This window comes from Acanthaster planci, linkage group LG03 (assembly GCF_054643075.1).
Source record: "Acanthaster planci isolate LZ-2023a linkage group LG03, COTS_SCS, whole genome shotgun sequence".
In the NCBI taxonomy this organism is placed as follows: domain Eukaryota; kingdom Metazoa; phylum Echinodermata; class Asteroidea; order Valvatida; family Acanthasteridae; genus Acanthaster; species Acanthaster planci.
The window spans coordinates 6,152,527-6,174,720 of record NC_141779.1 but is presented as its reverse complement, the minus strand read 5'-3'; the positions used below and the strand labels follow the sequence as shown (position 1 = coordinate 6,174,720).

The following is a 22,194-nucleotide window of genomic DNA, read 5'->3' as shown; positions in this document are numbered from 1 at the left end:
AAATATGGATTAATGCTTACGCGCACTTAAATATGGGGGAAAGGAAACACTGTTAACCAAAGATGTTAAGCTTGTTGCTAAATTTTTTACTTGATTGGGCCTTCTTTGGAGTTTTCAGCCTTGGGAATTGAAGAAGTTCTTCTTGTCACTTGCACCGTACCTGGGAGCGTTTAGGCCCATAGAGTAACGTGCACCAGTGACCTCATTGCCAGTAATATGTGTATGCTGTGATCCTCAATCTAAATACACCAAATTAATTCATGTGTTGGTCAATCACTGAAGCACTGTCATTGAGAATCAACCAATTCCAAACATAATCGTCTTTTGCAAAAATGGGCAACCGTGACGTAGGCCTAAGTTATGTTGTTGAAATTTCGGGGAAGCATTTTTTTTCCGGAGGGAAGAAACAGAAGAACGTGGACAGAAGACCTGCTGACACGGGAGCTAGCCCCGGGCTTTTATCACCCGTGTCACACACCCCGGTTTAGCACCGTCTGCGCATATCTGCTTCGAAACCGAGGCTCTCTGTGTTGAACTTTGTCGCGCACGCCCGCGGAGTCCACACAGTACATGCAGTATCCGGGTCGTAAGTGTGACACCACTTCAGTTTAAACCACGCCCACTGCACAAGATACACGACCATCACAGCTACTAGTACGCCAGTTCGCGGTATATTGTCGTTATTTTTTCTTTTGATTTTACGTGTCTAGTCATCCTGAAAGACTCTTCCACAAAAAATTGCAGCCTGAAAAGTCTGAATTTAACATACTTTTATGTATTTGTGTCTTGACTCCTTACTTTCAATCATCTGATCGTATTAAGAATTCATGCTGACATATACAGCCTCGTTTTCAAACGCGGAAGTGCGCAGATCGACTCTAAACGCATCGTATTAGGATACCTCTATAGGGGAACGGGTTAGCGTATCGGTTCTATCCTGGCTTTGCACCAATGAGGCCCGGGTTCGAGTCCCGGCTTTGGCCCAGGCTTTAAGTGCATTTGGTTTCCAGTCCATACTCGCTCTCACAGGTTTTCTCCGGGTACTCCTGTTTTTTCCTGCCTCTAAAAGTGGACTTTCTTCCTTGCTGAAAGCGCCATTAAAACAAAACAACAACAACACAACTCGGTTCAGTGCGTACAATCAACCACTTTTCGAACCTGCACGAGCGAAAGGACCATTTTACTCAAGGAAACTGAAGAAGATGGAGGAATAGGATGGAAATATTAGAAACTGTAACGTTCTCAATGAGCAAGGGAATGGTTCCGAGTGCGGAGCATTAACAACGGTTCAATAACCAATATGCCATCGTTGTTCTGGTGCTCGTCCGGTTCAAAGGATAATTGGGGACCGGGAACCAGTCTACAGATTGCACCTGCGTCATCTTTGGTTTGCATTCCCATAATCCCGCCAATTTCCGGATTGTGACGCAATGTACGTTCATTTGTAATTGTAACGCGACAGTGCCAGCCCCTGCTAAAGTACTGCTGCTAGTGCTATTCGGTAAAGAAATCCACCGTCACCAGTGATTCGATATTTATTTCTCATCAGAACTATTTTCTTATTAATAGTATAAAGAAAGGGATCGACATGGATGCTGAAATAAGTATCGAAAACTTGAGGATGACGTCGGGTAAGACACTTTTACACAGTCATGACAGTAACGTAACGGTAGGTAGGCCTACCCCCAGGTCCGACCATGGAGGTGTGATTCTACCTCCATGGTCCGATATGTCCGACGTCGGGTCATGCTATTTAGCGTCAACAAGTTATTCAAGCATATTTATGCAAAATGTTTTTATATCAAATGTTAATTACAAGGATCCTACATATCAATTTCAATATATATCTATCTGAAATGATATTTGAGTGTTGAAACTGAGTGACAAAGTCGGACCTGTTTGTGCAGTCCGACTGGCCGCCATCTTGTTTTCGCCATGTTCGCATGGATGGCAGAGGAAAGAAAGATTGCAGCCCCCGTCCATCATGAAAAATTTTTGTTTTCCTGCGAGAATCTGGAAGCAAATTTGGTGTTTCTCTCATAGTTATAGAGTGGCAAAATGTGAATAGCCTGTCAACAGTTACGTGTACGTGCAGTACTAATTGGTACAAATAAATACAGCCCACTGCCGTACGTTATACCATGGTTATACACGTACATTACCTCTCTGTTAAATAAGTATTGATCTGTTTTGTTGGCATTGATTTCCCCTACCCCTCCCTGTCACTTCCCCCTTTCTTCCATTCCCCTCCCCTCCCCTTCTCATGTTCCCAACACCCTCTCCCTTTCCTTTGATTCAGTGTTAGTGTAATATTTTTTTTTTTTTTTGTGTCTGCCTTCCCATATAATATGTATATATATTTATTTTATTTGTGTGTGTTTTATGTACATGTATTTCGTTTCTGTATGGGTTTTACAATAACTTAACTGACGCTAAATAGCATGACCGCCGAGGTCTGCCATGCTCCCTGTGATGGACGTTGGACCCCATGCCACAGCTCTTGGGGTAAAAGTTACCGTTTGTACATATTGTACATGTTGCATAGGGGTTATGCTAACCATAGATGACCCTAGTCATGCTAGTCTGCGTAACTTGGACCCCACAAATTGCCTTTTAACATTTGGACGTAAGCCTTATAGCTGATACCGCATGAGTGATTTTGCACAATGGTAGAAAGCTACTTCTGAACAGTAAGGTACTAATCTGTAGACCTTACTGCACTCCACCTTTTTGATATTTCCGCACGCTTTGGCATTTTGAAAACCAGCTAATAGAGCCAATGATTTTCCACGATCGTGGAAAACAGACGGAATACATGGAAACAACACTTTCAAACGGAATCTACTGCTTGAAAGAGAACTTGCAAAATTTCCCTCTGAGAGTGGCTTAAACAGTAAAGAAAACTTTCTGCAAAGTACTATAAAATAAATCTTACCAAACCCTTTTCAAATGCTTGCTTTTAATGAACGAATTACGCTGGATTGCTAAATTACACCACTCCACCACATGACTGTGCCGGTGCCGATACTTCGAAGCACTAAGTCGTGCGGTGGCAGCTGGCACAGTAGTGGTGCGGAACAATACATGCACCCTATTAGCAATGAAATCAAGGTGCAAACAAGTTCTTACTCACACATACATGTATGACTATTGCACATGTGGGCAATTTAGTCTGTGAATCCGAATGGACGCCTTGAGACAAGGCTAGTACCCCATTGCGAAACAATGAAACCGCAGCAGCGAAACGGAAGACTAATTTCATATTTCTTGAAATAAACGAAACCTTGTAAGCTTGGTGTACCGTAGCTGAATGGACCCTTGGAAGTTTTCAGTCACAAACAAAGGCTCAGATTTTAATTTTAAGGCTCAGATTTAATGTTAACTTTCTGAATTTTGTCGTACTCCTGCCAAAGAAAATGGTGGGTCGATGTCCAACATTAACATATATGTATTGTGATCAACAACTGTTACATGCAAGACCTACTCTGTGACTTCACTGTACATGTACATGTATGTAATCTGATTTCATACATGAGGAGTGGCACATGAATTGTCCATTGATTAATCGTAGCAAGTTTTTGCTGATCGCACACCGGTGGGAAATCAAGGGGTGAGGTGTGCAGTATTTATTGTCTGGAGTTTTTTGTTATTTTCACAACAGAAATTATAAAAAAAGTTGGAAACATTGCAGAATATTTCACAACAATATTGTTGCTATTTTTGTTTATTTAGGGGAGGGGGAGTTGAGAGTGGTTGAGCAAATGGTTTCCATGCATAGTTTCAAACTTACTCTCCTATTTCATGCTAACGAAGGTATGAAAGGAAATTTGAAATGGAAAATCATTGGCTCTACCAGTTGGAGTACCAGATGAAACATCTGTTAGTGCTTTCTGAAGCAAATCTTCCTCTAAAGACCCTATAATAATAGCTAGCCTATATGGAACTACAGGGCATGGTAGTATTTTGTAGCGTTCAACCTGTATTATTGGCAAAAAATGAAGTATTTTCTACCATCCCCATACTGCATCTCTCAACAATCTGCACACATCTGCATTCTCTCTTATGGCTGTGTGTCATGTGACAAAGACAGGCACAGCGTATTCGCATAACAAACGTTCATGTTGTTGTTTTGTGTTGCAACAATTTTGAACTTGGAACAATAATAACATATAATTTATCATTTTCACTTAGGCCTATAAGTTGCTGCATCAGCAAAAAGACAAGTTAAAAGGGATCAGTGTTTTCCATGACAGGTTTTAGACCACCTTGCTAAAGTTTTGCCTCCCTGTCAAAATTCTCACTGCTATTTTTCTGTTATATTTTCCCTATTCTCCACAGTCTTCACAATTTTTATAAATGGAAAGAACCACACTCTGTGGAATGAACATGATGAGTTTGCCATTATTATTCAGCACAATAGCACTTTGCAGCGTTAGTGATCAAAGCCAGACGCAGTATAATACAAGAACACAAAATTCTGGACTGGTTCCAATCTCCCTGTCATAGCATTTTCATTTTGTAAGGTCAAGAACCAATACCTCAAATGCATGTTTTTTTCTTCAGAAAATACAGCCAATTTCCTACCTGCAGTTCTGGATTTTTCCTAGATACGGATTGCTTAAAATGAAATTTCTTTCTTCTGCTTCTAAAACTACTTCTTTTGTGTTCTACATTCTCAAACAAGCTCAGTTGGGTGAAATGTAAGGTTCTTGTACAAAATTTTGTTTTCAGAAAAGTCCAGATAAGCAACCTTCTGCCAGCTACATGTAGATTTCAGTTTCGAACTTTGGCATTTTTCAACGGTTTGTCAAAAATCACAAGAGCCAAAAAATTAACCAAAAATACAGGTTGAATGGTCATTCTGTACATGTGCTTCCAAATACTTGTTCCCTACGTAACTGTCTTATTTACTTTGCCCTCTAATGTGTGTTTAATCAAAGTAGATTCTAGAGTTTACTTTTGAACGTCTTGACTACTGACTATACATGTATTTCACCGGAATAATAGGATTTTGTCACTGGAATCTGACCATGGAGTTACATGTATTATTGAGATCTAGAATTAGGGAAGCGACTGTACATTGCATCATCCACTCGCACAGTGCCCACTTACGTATATGTAACCCCAGAACCATCTACTTGATGGTGAGTTCCAATCAGTAAACCAAACAAAATGCCCCAGAAAGAAATCGACTTTTGACGATCTCCCGATAACAATTTTGCCTTCATTTCAAATTGTTACCATGAGCAAATATGATTCAAGGAGTCAGAAGAAAGTACGGCAGAAAATACCTGAGATTGTACAACAGAGCATTAAGAATCCAAAATGTCTGAATGTGGCAAACTACACCAAAGGAGTACTCTTAGTTCCACCCTTTTTAAAATTTTCTTGGAGATTGAAAGGGGTACTACAGCTCGAAAAGAGAACTGTGTTTCTTGTGTGGTCTGTCCCTTTCCTGAAATCATGATTTAAATTGTTTAGATAAAAATGACTTTTAAAAAATCACATCAAAGAAACCTTAAATTCTTTGGGGCATTTGAAAGGAAGAAATGGCTGAATTAAATATACTGATGTCTTTGGAGCACTTCCACACTACCAGAATTGGGTCATTTTGTGTATAATGTTTCTCTTTACACTTATTTGACATTTACATGTATATGTGTACCTGATGTACATGTACGTGTACTTGTATCTGTACACCACTCTCTATTTTGTATGACTGGATTTACGTTTACATGTATTTTATGGAATTCAATAACCCTTCCATCTACATACATTTAGATAAAGCAGAATTGCCAAATACCAGTTTCATGGAAAGTGGTATTGTCAAATACATGTATCACGAACATTGGAATACCAATGATGTGAACTTGTGTAAGACATGTGTTAGCAAGTACAGAAGTTTTATACCAACTGAAGAAGCAAGACACTGATCTTTACTCATCTTGTTTTATCATTGAAATTTGCATAAACAGTTTATTCATACCAAGAGTTTGTGTGTATTTCAGCATACAGGAAACTGGACATAGCAAACTTGGGTGTTTGATTAGAAATACAGTTCAACATCTGAACATATGATAAACTTAACCCCAGCAGTCAGCACTTGGTCCTTTAGTCATCACCTGGTATTCACGTATCATGTCTTGAACTTCAGGACAAAAAGCCTTCTGGACAGCTTTAGAGATCAATTTTAAAAAATTGATTTAAATTTTAAAAAATCTGAATAAAGAAAATCTTTAAAAAAACGATTTTTATGGACCCTGGTGCGGTATCGCTACTTACCTCACGTGCGCTAGCACTCTGCATTCATCGCTCTCCCCTGTGCATCACAATCATCATGCCTGCAATGTACATGTAATCCTCTTTTCATGTCTCATTTGTCAAGATAAGTTACTGTTTCAATTTAATAAAAATCAGATCTCTACAATATTGTGTATAATTATACTTCTTTAATCATTAAAAATCTATGAACAAATTAAACACTTCAAAGAGGATCGTTGATGAACTTATTTCCATACAAGCACCCTGCTTATAAAGCCAGCTACACTGACCGAGGTCATTCTTATAAAACAACAGGCTTTGCAATGATACAGCCATCGTGATTTGCCATCATGACTGACGTGGTGTGCACGACTTCATTTTTTTGTATGTTTGTAAGAATCAATGACTTCAGATTTGTTTTACAGACAATGCTAGGTTTTGTCACTTTGAGATTCTGTTTTGAGAGCTTGTATGTCCAAAACTACACATCTTCAATGAGGGTTCTCTGTTCTTGGTCACCCCCAAAAAAATCTCTTGACATTTAGATAAAGAATTATCCCCACATGTTTTGACGGACTGGTTTCCTACAGGAAACTAATTAGCGATAGTCATGACCACCAATGACTACATGTAGTCAACTAGTCACACTAATTGTATGGGCCTAGTTAGGATGTGCACTTTATGAAGGATACATGTACATGATTGATCTCATGTTGTCTTCCTTTGTACTTGCCTGGCATATTGTTGGATAAAAGTAAGTAACCTTGTGTTGATATACCGGTACAGTTGTACAGAACAGACACATTTATGAATGTATACACGTACATCAGTGAATTTCCTTAGTTTAACTAAAAACTGATGTTTTTACTTCCAGCTTGTGATGATTTTCAGGACAGCAATGAAGATGGGACAATGAACCTAGTGCATGTGAGGTAAGTTACCTACAATATGTAAAAAATGTGATGAGGTTTACCTGTATGTAAACATTATTTTGGGAGGGCAGTTGACCAATTTCAGTATTCAGTATTATATTTACATACCAGTAGGATTTGAACACTGCTCTTCTTATCCAGCAAATTGATACATGTGTACATTTATGCCTTAACAACAGAGCAATTTGATTTGAAAGCACTTACATGTACCATTTGCACAGCTGAAGTTGTAGTTTAGATATGTCAAGCTACTGATTTCCAAAGGTACCATATATAGCAACACAATAAATGGAAGTTCTCTTGAAAAAAGAGTCAGTCCATTCTTTATAGCAAACACTGTAGAATGATGTTCGTTAAAGGAAATATTTGAAATAACATATTTAGGACAAACTTTATCAACTGAAAGTGCACTGAAATAGGTTTACATGTATGTATTCAAGGGTATTTTGGGGACCAGGTACCCATTTCTGTAAAGATCAGTATATGTACCCAGACAACCTAAACATTAAGGGGGAGGGGACACCCCTTCAGTAACCCAGTATAGTCACAGGATTTTTCCCCAAACCGAACATTACTGATCGATGTATGCACAGTTATGTAAATGTACATATATGTCATTGGGTCCCAGCCCTCAAAATATCTAGTCCGAACATGGAGAAAGGAATAGAGCGATTAAAACATGCAACATGGTTGCAATGCCGTGAAGTTTTGACACACGGATTGGATTTTGTGAAGCGCAGCGGGCCATCAGTGTGAACACCTGTGCCTGCATACATGTGTATGGGCATGGACTGGTAAATGGTGAATTCGCCCTGTGACAGCCCAACAAAAATCACCTCTCCTGTGTGCCGCCGAAAATATGTGCACTACATGTAAAACCTTCAAAATACTTGTGGAAAATACCTTTGCATAAAGGGGAATCTACTTGTTGTTTCTGTGAAGTGGCTCTTTCACGGAAGTGCATGTACCTGGTATTTCAGACATTTTGATCATTTCACATTTTTTGGAGTGTCAAATTTGGAATGCACTTTGAGTTGACGCAGGGGTCTCTGACTCCCAGCCATTCCATACTGTTCTTGCTATTTTTGGTAGTAGGAACCCGTTTGCCATACATGCAGGCCTTGTGCCAGGGCTTGCAGAATCGGTAGTCCAATGTCCTGGGACAACCAAAATATTTTGTCGGGCAACCAAATGTTCCAGGCTGCCAGCGCGACGGGCAAGCACCTTTTTCTTTTTTTTTTGCCTGGCGTTTTGACATTTCAGCACCGTGCACTGAAAAAGATCGCAAAAAAAGATCAAAGTGGCCAAACAAATACTTCTGGTTTTGGTTTCCCCACCGACCCTAATTTTTCGGCGTGACCCTAAACAAGTTAGAAAAACAAATTTAAAAAATTGAAAAAAAAATTAATGCCAATGTCTTTTCTGTCCTCACTAAACACTTTCAACAACCCTTTCTCATGTTAAAATGCTTGTTTTCATATGTTTTCCTACTTACATTTGCAATTTTTGAAAAGAAACTTCTGTCATTTTCACGAGTTCCACTCGCATTTTGCTGTCGCAGTGGTGAAAACGTGCGCAAAGCTCAACGCATGAAAGCAAAGCTGCGCTGGTTCCCACCACGCTGTGCCCATGCAAAAGAACGCGTGGTGGAAATGTGCTAACCAGCCTTTACGTCCAGGTCTATAAAATTACATCGGTGTCGTACACGCATGCAACCATGCAGCTGCAGGTCTAAAAAACATCGATGTTGCAAGAGGATTTCTGCAAGTTAATTCACAGAACTTGGTCTCTTATTTATGTATTTATTGTCTGTGCTCACGAGTCTGAGCACACGGTTTATTGCACGCCCATCTGGATGTATCATGGACGCTTACCACGCAATACATGGACATTGCTGGCCAGTTTGCCCTTGTGATTACCTGACTACCATTGTGTGATTTGTCCATAATTCTTGTGAATTGTTGACTGCGGAAATTTTTACATATATTAAGACGTGTTTTATCACTGTTTGAGACAATTTTTGGAAGCTTTCATCCCCATTCAGGCTATTACATTAGCACAAAAAATTGACCTAACAAAATTCTGACCTACCGATACTAGTTTTGAGAGGCATGTAATCGGAAGCAGAAGTGGCATAAACAGTGAACGAGAATAGTGTACTCGTGTGGTATCATGCCCTACCATGTGCTAGGCTTTGCCAGTACAACCCACCAGTCTACTCTGTTCGTGGCGTTCACGATCACTTATCGCCCTATCGCGCCAGCATCACGTTTCAAAAACACAAGTGAAAACACATCCACAACGACTCAGTTTTTGTGATCTTCTACATGTATTTATTATCACGAAAAGCATAATATTTGATCTAAGTTTTAACAGGCAGGCCTATTCTGAATTTTTCACTAGCCCACCTGGCAACCAAGGAACCAAGTTAAGGTAGTCCGGAGCATTTTTTGCTAGAATTTGTATGCTAGGCTAGTACTATTTTGAGGCCTGACATGCTTCATCTAGTCTCGTGTGCTTCCACCACACTGCACTCGCAACGCAACTTGTCTCATGCTTGGGCCATGGGAGAGCAGAAATTATCAATTATGACTCCGCGTACATATTATGTATGCATATTTTTTGCAGGAAAAATCCATACAATTTTACATAGCAAGTACATGTGATATCCTAAAAATATACACTTGCTGGCGGACAAAGGCCGGGATCCGTCCATGATAGCAGTGCATGCAACTCCGTACGGGGATGTGTCCTAACTGTAATGCTACATAAACACCAATGCAGCAATCAAGGACCGTGCCAATAAACGGACGTTGCCATTTGACTTTTCACTGACACTTTTTGCCAACTGTGGCACAGAAGTCAATGCCAATGCGGGATTTTTTAAATGCCCAGTTACATGTACACAAAGGATTTCGCTGTGCTTTTTGTGGAAATGGAACGTTCATATCTCTGCATAATGAAGTATAGCACAAAAATTTGTCTGTATGTTACATGTACAAGCATAACACTTGAGCAAGCTTCATTTGGATAAGGCTAATTTGAATGAAATGGCCATGTAAGGAGGTCAGAACAACATAAAAGGTGTAGATGGCCTAGGGTGTGGCCATGCTAGCCTGCATCCTTCACTGCACTACAGTCGGTTACTCCTTGACCACTTCTTTGATATGTGATCTTATTCATTTGGAAGGCCATAAGGTTTTCCAGAGCCTTTTAGCTCATTGATTTTTCTCTGGTTTTTTACCCTAGGCTGGAAATTTGCAACCTGTACAATGTTTACATACGAAACTACAGTTGTCAATTTATTCGCATAATATTGTACAATAGCTGGAAGAGTAACTCTACAGATCAAGACCTATAATTTCTGTTCTGATATAATCAATGCAAAGGTTAATTTAGCTTAACTGATTTCAGAATCAATAAGTTCAATATGTTCTAAAGAGCCTCGTCAGTGCTTTGTTTACAATGAAGTAGGAATTTAAAATCGTTAAAGGAAGATGGTGCGCATAGAACAGACCAAGAGCAACACGCCGACTTTAGTAGGCAAAATGATGACTTACATGCACATGTATAAAAGCAGGCTTTAATAGGAATAAAAATTCTAATGGAAATGCATTAGAGACAATCAGGACTTTCGTAAGACTGCCAACTTGAGCGATTTGCTACATTGTACGATGTTGGCTTAGCCAGAGTTTTATACTGTACCAGAGAGAAGTTGATAGAGATTCCTTGTAAACACCAAAACATACATGTAGCACCAACCAATGCGGCTCAAAGATGCTAAAAGGTGCATCATGCGATCTACAAAACACTACACTTTCTATTCACTATGCTCAAGATGGAAATATAGTAAGGGGCATGAATGGGGTTCATGCATGCCATAGCACTTGCAAGGCACCAGCGCAGCGAGGATGACCCAATCATGTGGTGGAGTGGTGCAATTTAGCATGTTTCAGCGTAAGTTGTTAATTAAAAGCAAACATTTGAAAAGGGTTTGATAGGTATTTATTTTTTGGTACTTTGCAGAAAGTTTTCTTTACTCTTTAAGCCATTCTTAGAGGGAAATTTTGTAAGTTCCGTTTCAAGCAGTGAATTCCGTTTCAAAGTGTTGATTCTGCGAATTCCGTCCGTTTGCTGCAATCACAGAAAATGATGCGCTCTACGAATATAAAGCAAAACACCTTCACATTTTTTAACATGACTGTTTTATGGGTACTAGGCCTGAAAAAAGAGAACAGATATTGACATCAGTAGTCAAGTATCCAGGCACCTTTCACTGGCTTATAATGAAAAGATTTTGATGTGTAGTTAAACGTTCATTTAAATTTTTCTGCCAGAGGTAAAAGTTTAAACAGAAAAAATTGATTCTGGTCATTTTGGGTTACCTATGTTGATTATATTACATGTACACACATGATGAAACACACTTGTTTTACACTGTTCTACTAGTTAAAATGGAATTTTGGAAATTGTTGTTTGTGACAGAGGGAGTCGTAAGCTTTAGTTTGTATAAGATAAAAGATCATTGTTCTAAAATCCAATTTTGTTTTAGGGGCATCTGACGTACTCTTTTGTTAAAAGCACTGTAAGGGAGGGTGGTAGTTTCGTTTATTTTTTACATTAATTAACAGAAATATAAACATTATTAACTCTTTTTCAGATGTCAACAGCGAAATGGCCGTAAAATGATTACAACAGTAGAGGGAATTCCACACATTTATTCACAAACCCGCCTTGTCAAGAAAATGAAAAAGGTTTGTACCGGTATACATATCTTTGTATTTCTGGTAATGAATTTAGTGTAGAAATGTGTTGTGACATGCGACAGTTTCTATAAACTAATCCAACGACCATGATAACACCATCAGTGGTAATTTGTAGTGGGACCAACTAAAGGTGGTAAAGCATGGTAGTTACAGTCCCATGACAGTTGCTCAGCCTCTGAAGGGGGCCATTGGGAAAGTCTAGTGAAACATCACTCATTTATACAGGAATAATGGCATAATAATTCTCTGATGCATCGATAAAAGTTTCACACATGGTCCAGTTTAGCGTGTTCACCAGCAAAATGGATTGCAAAGGGTAAGATGTCATACAGGGAATAATTTTCCAGGTATTGTATCTCAATTAGCAATGCATTTTCAGCCATTTACTATACACTTTTTTTATGAATTGCAGTTGCTCCGATGCAACTAGAAACAAACATGTTTATGGGAGTTTACGAGAGAGTGGCACTTTCTGCGATCGCTGACCCTCTAATCTGAATTACTAAGCTAGCTGTGAAGTGCTGATAACACAACTAAAACACAGTGTAAGCCTATAATATACAGTCCACTCTCGTTTGTACTACAAAATCGGCCATTACAGAATTAAATGCTTACCGCCCGATCACTTATTCATAATGAGAGTGGCAGAACTGGAGTAACCTTGGTCAAGGCGTTTGTCATTTGTTGCAGCGCAGCGCTCACCAGCCACTCGCTGACCTAGAAGGTACCAGTACCTGCGTACGTACATACCTGCACATATTGCAAAATCAAGGCAAAGAGCAACCTCACACAGCCAAAGGAATATGCACATCAGCTGAACCAGGACGAAGGTCTTGGTGTAACTGTCCATGGAAGCTGTATTGGGCAGTGCTTATTACACTAACGACAAGGGGCCGATGTTTTAAATATGCTTTTGGATTGGTTCATTACTACATAGTAACTGCATAATTCATGTCGGTCGTAAGGTGAAAGGTTAACAAAATCCGACTTGCAGGAATTGGCCCTATTGCTACGGTGTACCCATTGTAGCCAGTGCATCGGCAGGCCAACAGATGGCTCTTTGCAGTGGCTGCGGCAATGCATTGGAGATCATTGTGTATGCCGCACGCACCACACGTACGGAAGTTAAGTCTGGCCAAATGGTCTGGCCCAACTGCTTGCGCTTGCCCATGCGATGGCTGCCCAATTAGAGCCACAAACCACAACATGCCCATGCGCAGTGGACGAACCATGTGACTGGAACGCAGAGCTTTTGTGTAGCCAAATCTCACTCCCAAAAAATAAACAAAAGTTTGGGAAAAAAAGAACGAAGAACAAAAAATAAAAACAGACACCAATAGCATTTTCGTTTTTACGAAATTTTATTGAAGCGAAAAAGGTGCGCCCTCATTTGATGAAAAAAGTAATTTGACTCATTGGGAAACCCCGCCCGAGTACGCATGTGCAAAGCGCTGCGGTGCGGTATCAGAAATTGGACCACCACAAAGCGTCACACATGCACAACGCAAAAGAAAGATTTGCCACACAAAGGTACACAGTTTAAATGATTTACAGTACATGTAATGTGTTATTTATCAGCCGATTGACAACAAAATTCCTCCGCAAAAATGTCTTTCTATGAACAAAAACTTGTGGCACCAAAGTATAAAATAACCACAATATCATTTCGTCGTAGGGAGATTTACGGTATGGTAACTGTGCGTCAGTGTATAGGTACATGTAATAATGACACAAAATTGGTACATAATGACTAAACTTCAAAATAAATCGGGACCTTTTAAATCGAATTTCTGATAACTTGAATTTTTGTCCATTGCCCAGAGATTGGAGGTATCGAGATTTTACTGTACATGTATACTTAGCTGCGATTGGTTACTGTGCACTCATTGCATGCCTGCATCTATTCATATTCACATACAAGGTCGTGCACTAGAAATCTAGCGCAAACATAAAGAAAAACATAGGCTTCCGTGGACGGTTGCACCAAGGCGTTCGTCCTGGTTCAGCTAATTTGCATATTTCTTAGGCTGCATGAAGTCGCTCTTCGCCTTGATTTTGCAATGTACGTGTATGTAGGTATGTGTATGCACTTACACAGGTATGTACTAGGTCAGCGAGCGGCTGGTGTGCACTGTGCTGTGACAAATGACGAACGCCTTGACCAGGACTAAACTGGAGGGACCTTCAACATGTTCAATGAGAATGTGCGCTTGCATGATGTACTCCTGGCCAGACATAGCTATCCAATCACAATGTCACCTTATGACATCATGCCCCTTTCTCGCACGCGTGCGGCCGGGGTGCTTACTACAAACTCAGATTAGACCAGCTTATTAATTAGTTGTGCCATTTTCCAACTGGTATCAAACATTAAAAGACAAATTATTAAATTAAAGGAAAATCATGTTTTTCCATAGCACAATTTGTGCAGGAAAGAATACATTAATGAATGGTCCTTAAGCTGCTAATCAATCTCAACTTTCACACTAGCCATTGCACATAGCGTGCTAGTGGCAAGGAGTACTAGGGTAACCTTCTAATGGGACTGTGAAAGTTGTTTTGATTCATTGCCTGCAGTACAGTGGCAATGCACATGCAGTCAACTAATTTAGGTTGGGAGTTTAAGATTTCATTTCGCAGAACCACTTTGCAGACATGATGGCCAAACGATGACATGAAAGTTAAAAAAAAAACACTGAGGATGACATTGAGGATGCAATATCATCACAAAAAGTTTTGGCTGGTAACCTGATTTGTCAAGCAAGGCTTTCTCACGCTCAAACAATTTTTTTTCCTGATATCTTGATTTCTGGTCACAGTCTGACTTGCTTTATCATTCCCAATATCAAGATTTTTGCCTAAGAAATTTATTTCAGCGATATCAGGTTTTTAAGTGATATTGAATAATCAAGTAATATTGATTTATTGATGGACCCAAAAAATCAATACAACACATGTAAATGTAATGCCATTTTGCCGCCTGAACTGTAATTGGAGTTTGCAATAAATTTGATGCAAATGAGCCATTCAAAACAGGGAGAGAGCAAAAGTTTATTTTTGTTTATGTGGGTTTTGTGAAATCCATAGCATCTTATCTGTGGAAAATTGTGTACTCCAAAGTTGTCAAGGAACTTGAGCAAACAGATTTCATATGCAAGTCCACTATTTTCTGTTTGAAGAGAGTGTCTGTTTTTATCCAAATTGCGTCAATTCACTGTGAGAATGAATACACATAAAAACGTGTCTTTGTTGAGAGAGTGAATATACCATTTAGAATTCTTGCTTTTATTTTTGTATTTATTTGTTTGTTTGTTTTAATTCTTACATGTAGTTCTTCAACTGTAATGGAAACGTGAACAACGAAAAGGATTTTGGAGAAGTGATCCAGTTGCAAGGAGATCAGAGGAAGAATGTCAAGGACTTCCTTGTCAAAATTGGACTTGCCAAAGATTCTCAGGTTAAACTCCATGGCTTTTAAATCAGCACCCTCCTGTTTATTTAAAATTTATTGTTTTCTTTTTCAACATTGTGAATTGTTTAAAAAACGAAACAGCTGTTCATCTCATTCTGACTTTGCATGGTAAGAATGATCAAGGAGAGTGTTACCTACATGTACATGTAGTATGTGCTTCTGGTGTCATGGCTCATCAAGAATTTGTGGTGTCAAGGTTGAGGTTTGTTAATAGAGGGATCCCAATACGACGCTTTGAGCGTCGATCTGCGCACTTCTGCGTTTGAAAACAAGGCTGTATTTGTCAGCTTCAATTCTTAATACGATCAGACGATTGAAAGTAAGGAGTCAAGACACAAAATACATAGAGGTATGTTAAATTCAGACTTTTCAGACTGCAAATTTTTGTGGAAGAGTCTTTCAGGATGACTCGAGATGTAAAATCAAAAGAAAAAATGATGGCAATTTACTGCGAACTGGCGTACCTGCGATGGTCGTGTATCTTGTGCAGTGGGCGTGGTTTAAACCAGATACTGCATGTACTGTGTGGACTCCGTTGGCGCGCCCGATAAAGTTCAACACAGAGAGCCTCGGTTTCGATGCAGATATACGCAGACAGCACTATTGTGAAATCCCTCTATGTTTCATAGTAAAATTAGTGCTTGTGAAAGGTCTAGGTTCATCTAGTCAATAGGAAGATACATACCATTCTGAATTCCTCCATTTTTGTTGTGTTTCCTTTTTAAAATGAGCTCATTGATTTGATGCTGAATAATTGCCGCTACACATGAATGAAAAGATAAATGAGCTGTAGATATGGCAACTATGGCTAAGTTTTCCAAACTGCACAATTACATGATAGTACGTAAAAGAATTGCTAATATACGTGTACGTAAGGTTTCAGATTCCCAAAGCCAGTGAGATGCTGTGGTGCCTCGTCGGTACATGCTGCTTACGATGCACATAACACTAGGTTGGAGGACCACATCAATCTTTTTCTTTCTGTTTTGTTTGTTTTTTGTCCATCTTTTCTTTAATTTTTTGACAGTCAAAAACACCTAGTGTCCACTAGGTGTTTTTCTTTTTTTTGGGGGGGGGGAATTCATATCCCTGAGGGATTTGTTTTTAAGGGAAAGAAAGTCCAAGATGGTTTGTTACAGACTAGTCTGGTTCCTGTGCCCAAATGCTGTGGATTGATTTAAGGGAAGAACAGCAGCCAGTCTAACGTGTCATTACTATGGCTACTGCATGATGAAAAAGCTAAGCCAAACAAAAATGGTTGTGTTTCTGGTTACCTGACCAAACCTAGACAACCATGCAGGACGACAATGACCACAAATAACACAGTGTCAACTCCACAGTGTAATTCTGTTTACATCATCCTAGCTGGTCAGCTTAAAAAAAACGTGGCCTGCTCCTGTGATTGGACCTGCAATCAACTGGCCAACAGACATTGTTTAACCACTCAGCAAGTGATCAGACAGAATGGTTTGTAGAGTAAACACATACAGCATTAAAGTCCAAGTTCTCTCTTAATTTTTCCAAATGAGTGCACAAAAGAATTGACCAGCATATTACCCGATTTGTATTGGATAAAATAATTCAGAGAACAAAAAGCCAACCCACCTTATTCTTTATTTGGTAATGTAATAGGAAACACAGCTATTTGGAGTTAGATAATTAGAGAAGAATCAAATAGAACAAGCTCCATTATGCAGGAAACCATGAAAGAACTTGAAATAATGGTATGAGGATCAAACAATTCAGTCAGAAATTGAAATGTTCATGTTTATTCTATTCTTTTCTATCTTCCAGCATTTTGTTGTTTCTTGGTAAAGTTGGTGTATATTCTGTCTCTTGATTATTTTTGAGTAGAAATAGTTTGGTATTCTTTTCCCCTGCAAGTAGAAAAAGGCCAAAGGAAAGGCGAGAGGCAATCCTTAATTGTGATAAAATTTATGAGTGTGACAGTACAATGGAGAACATACATGTACGTGTATGCTGCGTGTAGCAGTTGTGATACAAGAATGCTGCAGTATTGCATCATGATAAAAACAATTGGTGTTGTAATATTTGGCTGTGAATAAATTTCAACCGAAATGAAAGAAGTCAGACCGTTCCAAGTAACCAAAGTCTGAATGTGTGGACATCACATTTGTAAATACATGGAGTGGGAAAAGCTACTTTATCAAATGCCTCTAGAATGGCCCTTGAGAGCAAGGGAGCAGCTGTAAGAGTGGCATAGTTGGGTTGAACTGAAGAATGAAACCTGTGCACATGCACTGCATTTGTACAATTCATGAATGAATACAAAGATGTCAGTTACCACAACTGCACACATTTTGTGACCTCAGTATTGAGATGTTTATTCTGTTGTAAAAAAATGGTATCGTTAGTCTTGTACGAGTAGAGATGAGAATGTTATCTAACATACTGAAAGACGGTCTCTCAAAAGAGTCATATCCTATATGTACTGCAGTTTCATGGTGAAAACTAGCACATTTTGGGCCTTAAAGGTGTTGCATCTGCAGATCTGAGGGTTCATTAAAAATCCAGAATTTGGACCTTTTGCTTTTTTAATTGTAGTAAAAAGTCTCATTAGGCAAGTGTATATGATATTACAGAGCAGGCCTGTTACAGAGTAAATTATCTTGGGTGCTTACAATTACATTTAAGATTTGGAGGAAAATGCAAACATTTACTCTGAATACTTAAATTTACATTGCATTCATCGTAGGCATGATATGAGGTGGTTAAACCTCAACAGTCAACTCGTTCATAATAGTGATGCAGTGTGATGCATTATTGCATTTGTTTGAAATTTGTTTCGTTTTGTTTTGCTTTCATACTATCAAATAGTCGCAGCTTGCTACACGAAATTTTGCAGTTAAAGGCCAAGTTACTCTTCCTTGCTTCATAGATATACAAAAAATGGCCAAGGGTTAGTCATGAGATGTGGAACTGGTCGCATCATTACTGCCCTGCATATCCAAAACAGACTTTGAAGTATGCACACATGCTGAAAACCTGCCCCTGCTTTGACCCATTTGGGTAGATATCCTGTCAGTCCTAACCATTTGGAGACCGTGGGATGCAAGGGGTTGTTGCACTGCGTCCTTGAAAATAACATGCAAGAGTCTTTTCCTTTCAATTAAGCAGTTTAATTTGTCAGTTACTGTGTCGAAATAATACCTTAGTCACAAAGCAAAAATAGATTTGTCACCCATGACTTTGTACTTGTGTGTATACCGTAATTACTGACTTCAGTTTTTCTGTGTGTTTGTTTTGTATTTACAATGTACATGGAGGTCCTTCAGTATCTTTTCTCACCATCAGCGTTAAATTGTTATACCGCCAACCATAACTCCTTTTGACCGATTTCATCCAACTCGGCAATAATGTGGTGCACTAAGATCAGGTCAGAGGTCACCTAGCAGTCACTAGTGGTCATTTTCTTGAAAATTACAAATGCTTCTCTCAGTCTTCATCCAGTGAAGACAAGACTAGGTCGGCTCATTATAGGATGTACACAGAATTTGCCAAATGTTACCTATTGGTCAGCAGGTCGTCAATTACTAGAAGATGGGCACTTCTCGACGATTTCAGCCAAACTTTTTCAAGGGCATTGTGTCAGTTTCACGTGTAGTTATGAAGATTTCAAAGGACACCTAGTGGTTAGAATGTGGTCATTTTATGTAAAGTGGACTAAATGGTTTCGTTACCCCAATTTTTACCACAATTTAGACCAAACTGTCAGTTATGGGTCTCTTGAAAACTTCAAGTATGCTATTTGCAGATTTGGGACAAAGGTCACCTGTAGCGGTCGGCATGTGGTCATATTCTGGAAAACAGACAAAATTGCTTTGTTTCTTTACTTTTTAAATGATTTCTGCTAAACTTTTTCAGTGATTAGCCTTTTGCACGCTTGGTGACCTAGTGGTCAGTGTGTGACGCGTTTGTCGGCCAGGCTGGCCTAGAACGCTGCGGTATTTCATGCCAATGTACATGTACTTCACAACAGGAGGATTACAGCCTGTGGTGACTCATAGCAGTCAGTCTGGTCCCCACGTGAGGCCGCCCGGCTAGCTGTGTGGATCAGAAGAATATGGGCCTAATGGGGTCAACCGGTGCTAAGTGGTTAAGAGGGCGGGCACCAAAGATTAAGATGAGGCTGCTCCTCTTCTGAATCCCTATGAAGGAGTCAAAGGGGCCTTATTTGATCAATCAGTGCTAGATTGGTGGCAACAGCAGCGAACTAATACGCTTGATCAGACCAAGAAAGATGAGTTGCTGGGGCCTCACTCCAGCAACGAAGTATAATCGTTGATTTGCAAGGTACTTACCTCCGCATGCGCAGTGAGTACCCCCATTTTTTGGGGGGGGGGGGAGATTTGACCACTGATATCTATACACTGGATAGGCAGCTCATCAGTAACTGCCTATGGTTGCACTACACCAAATACGTGCCCATAGAAAACAGTGCAAAATTTGGACCGAAATAGCGCCGCCTCTTGACTCTAGTGAAGAGGATGGCCTCCATTTTTTCACTGGAAATTCAAGATTATGACCAGAAGATCAATTTTCATTTCAGTTTTATGGGGTTAGCCACTGAAAAATAATTTATTTACCTTTCCCCAAAGACAACCCCAAAATAGCAGTAAAAACTAGGCGCACATTTCTGAACGTACCCCCCAGCCTCTATCCAAAATATATATTTATAGAAATATTTCTATGATCCCTCTTGATTATAGCCTGTCTTGTTGTAAAAATCCCGTGGGATCACCAAATATTAATGAGCTTGCGCGCAGATATACAACCATTAGCTGGACTGCACCCCTATGTGTGAATTGAAGTGACCACGCGGCCATCTTAGGATATCCAATACAATGGCCTCCAACTTCAGTCCATTCACTAAAGTGAATTCATGCATGGCGCTTAAGCCGGAGACTTGGGAAAATGCCATTGTATTGAACAGCCTAAGAAGCAACAGTGGTTTTAGTGTTGAGAATTCAAGTTATGTTCACGTGAATTCGAAGAACTTCAGATTTTATTTAAATTTAACTCGTAAATGGCTTATTGCATTGCCGGACTCGCTTTTACATCGTTCATATCTGCATTATAATGAACGAGTTGGCAATTCCGGCTACTTTGGTGGAAATTCTGTATACATTATGCATATGTAACTATGAATAACTACATATCACCTGACCAGCACCACGTATCGCAAGCCTACCCACACCGACCAGTACCTGGCCTTTGACTCACACCAACCAGTGTCCGTCAAGAGGGGCGTGGCCAAGTGCCTACATGACCGCGCCTCACGCCTAGTCACCAGACGCACCACACAGCCGCCGAGAGACGCCGAGTCACCGCTGCCCTCACGGCTAACGGGTATCCAGCGTCCTTCATCCGGCAGTCATCAAGACCCAAGACCAGCACCGAGGTGGAGCGACAGGAGTACAAGGTTTTCACAGTTCTTCCCTTTGTGGACGGTATCTCCGGACGGCTGAAGAGGATCCTGGAGGACCACGGCGTCCACACCGTGTTCCGATCATCCACCACCTTGAGGAACCAACTAGTGCGTCCTAAGGATCCCATCCCACCCGGAAGACGCGGAGGAGTGGTCTACAAGATACCACGCGGTGACTGTGACAAGGTATACATCGGCGAAACTGGCAGACCAATCGGCGAGAGAATCAAGGAGCACCAACGCGACGTGAGACTCTCACGTGTGGAGTCGTCAGCGGTAGCCGAGCACACCTGGGGAGCTGGTCACCACCCCAATTGGGACAGCGAGCAGTGCGTGGACCAAGACCAGCATTGGTACACAAGACGCGTAAAGGAGGCCATCCGCATCCGCCTGAATGGACACAACATCAGCAGGGACAGCGGCATCGACATCCCCGGGTTCTGGCTCCCCACCATCCGCCAACACAACCACCGGAGCGCAACGGAGCCACACCGAGGACACGCCCCCTCACGCCCATGGAGTGGAGCGTGTGACGCCCGCTGAAGTCACCCGTACTGCGTCCGCAATACACGGCGGGGGGGCACGCGGTCCAGCGGTATATAGCGGACTCTGCAGCATCCAGACTTCAGTTGCCTGATGAAGGCTAGCAGCACCAGCAGCCGAAACGTCGCTACCAGCAACACGACACCGCGTTTTATCGATTATCGTTTTCCTGTATTTACACACCGATCTCTATTACCCACTGATATAAATAGATATGACGCAGGGGTCAGAAGGTGAGAGCCCGGGTGTTTTGAATGTTCTCGATTTCATCAGGGCAACATCTCAAAAATTTGGCTTTTCCCATATCCAGTGGGCAATACTGCAGGTGTATCCCTGCTGTGAGCATGTTTCAAGCACAAAGCCTGCATTGGTCGAAGAAAGTTACATTCTGCGTTTCGCCTGGCATTTCGGCCAAGGCGACCTTTGATTTCGATGTATAAAGTCAAATATTGTAGGATAACAGCTACCATTAGGATACGGAAGTTTACATTCAACAGCTAGCCCACCCAGCCGGCTGGGAACAACCGAACATCAACGGTACTATCCAAACATGCCGAATATGGAAGGGACGACTTTGGAATATTTCGACTATTTCCGGAAAACTGGAGGAGTCCCTCAGTCTTGGTCAGACATTGAGGGATACCGGACCCACGATTCGTAGAGTAGTCAGAATCATCGGGTCTGGTATCCGGCTATGATCTCCATTATAAAGTACGGAGTATGGTGTACTGTTTACGACAAACATTTCTCTCTCTCTTTAGCCTCCCTCCA

The 22,194-nt window shown here is 40.5% G+C and overlaps 1 protein-coding gene across 1 annotated transcript; it reads left to right on the top strand.

Annotated features, from left to right (window-relative positions):
* The first annotated feature begins 1,423 nt into the window (after positions 1–1,423).
* On the top strand, positions 1,424–18,621 carry LOC110986553 (uncharacterized). Its single transcript, XM_022248502.2, has 4 exons — positions 1,424–1,631; positions 7,136–7,193; positions 11,854–11,947; positions 15,291–18,621. The coding sequence occupies exons 1-4, from the start codon at positions 1,589–1,591 to the stop codon at positions 15,435–15,437; spliced, it is 342 nt and encodes a 113-aa protein (XP_022104194.1). The 5' UTR covers positions 1,424–1,588; the 3' UTR covers positions 15,438–18,621.
* Positions 18,622–22,194: the final 3,573 nt, after the last annotated feature.

Bases quoted from the DNA above. Each gene is read 5' to 3' on its own strand.
- LOC110986553 (XM_022248502.2), top strand. From the start codon at position 1,589: ATGGATGCTGAAATAAGTATCGAAAACTTGAGGATGACGTCGG. The intron at 7,194-11,853 runs GTAAGTTACCTA...ACTCTTTTTCAG, and splicing joins ATGAACCTAGTGCATGTGAG to ATGTCAACAGCGAAATGGCC. The intron at 11,948-15,290 runs GTTTGTACCGGT...TCTTACATGTAG, and splicing joins TTGTCAAGAAAATGAAAAAG to TTCTTCAACTGTAATGGAAA.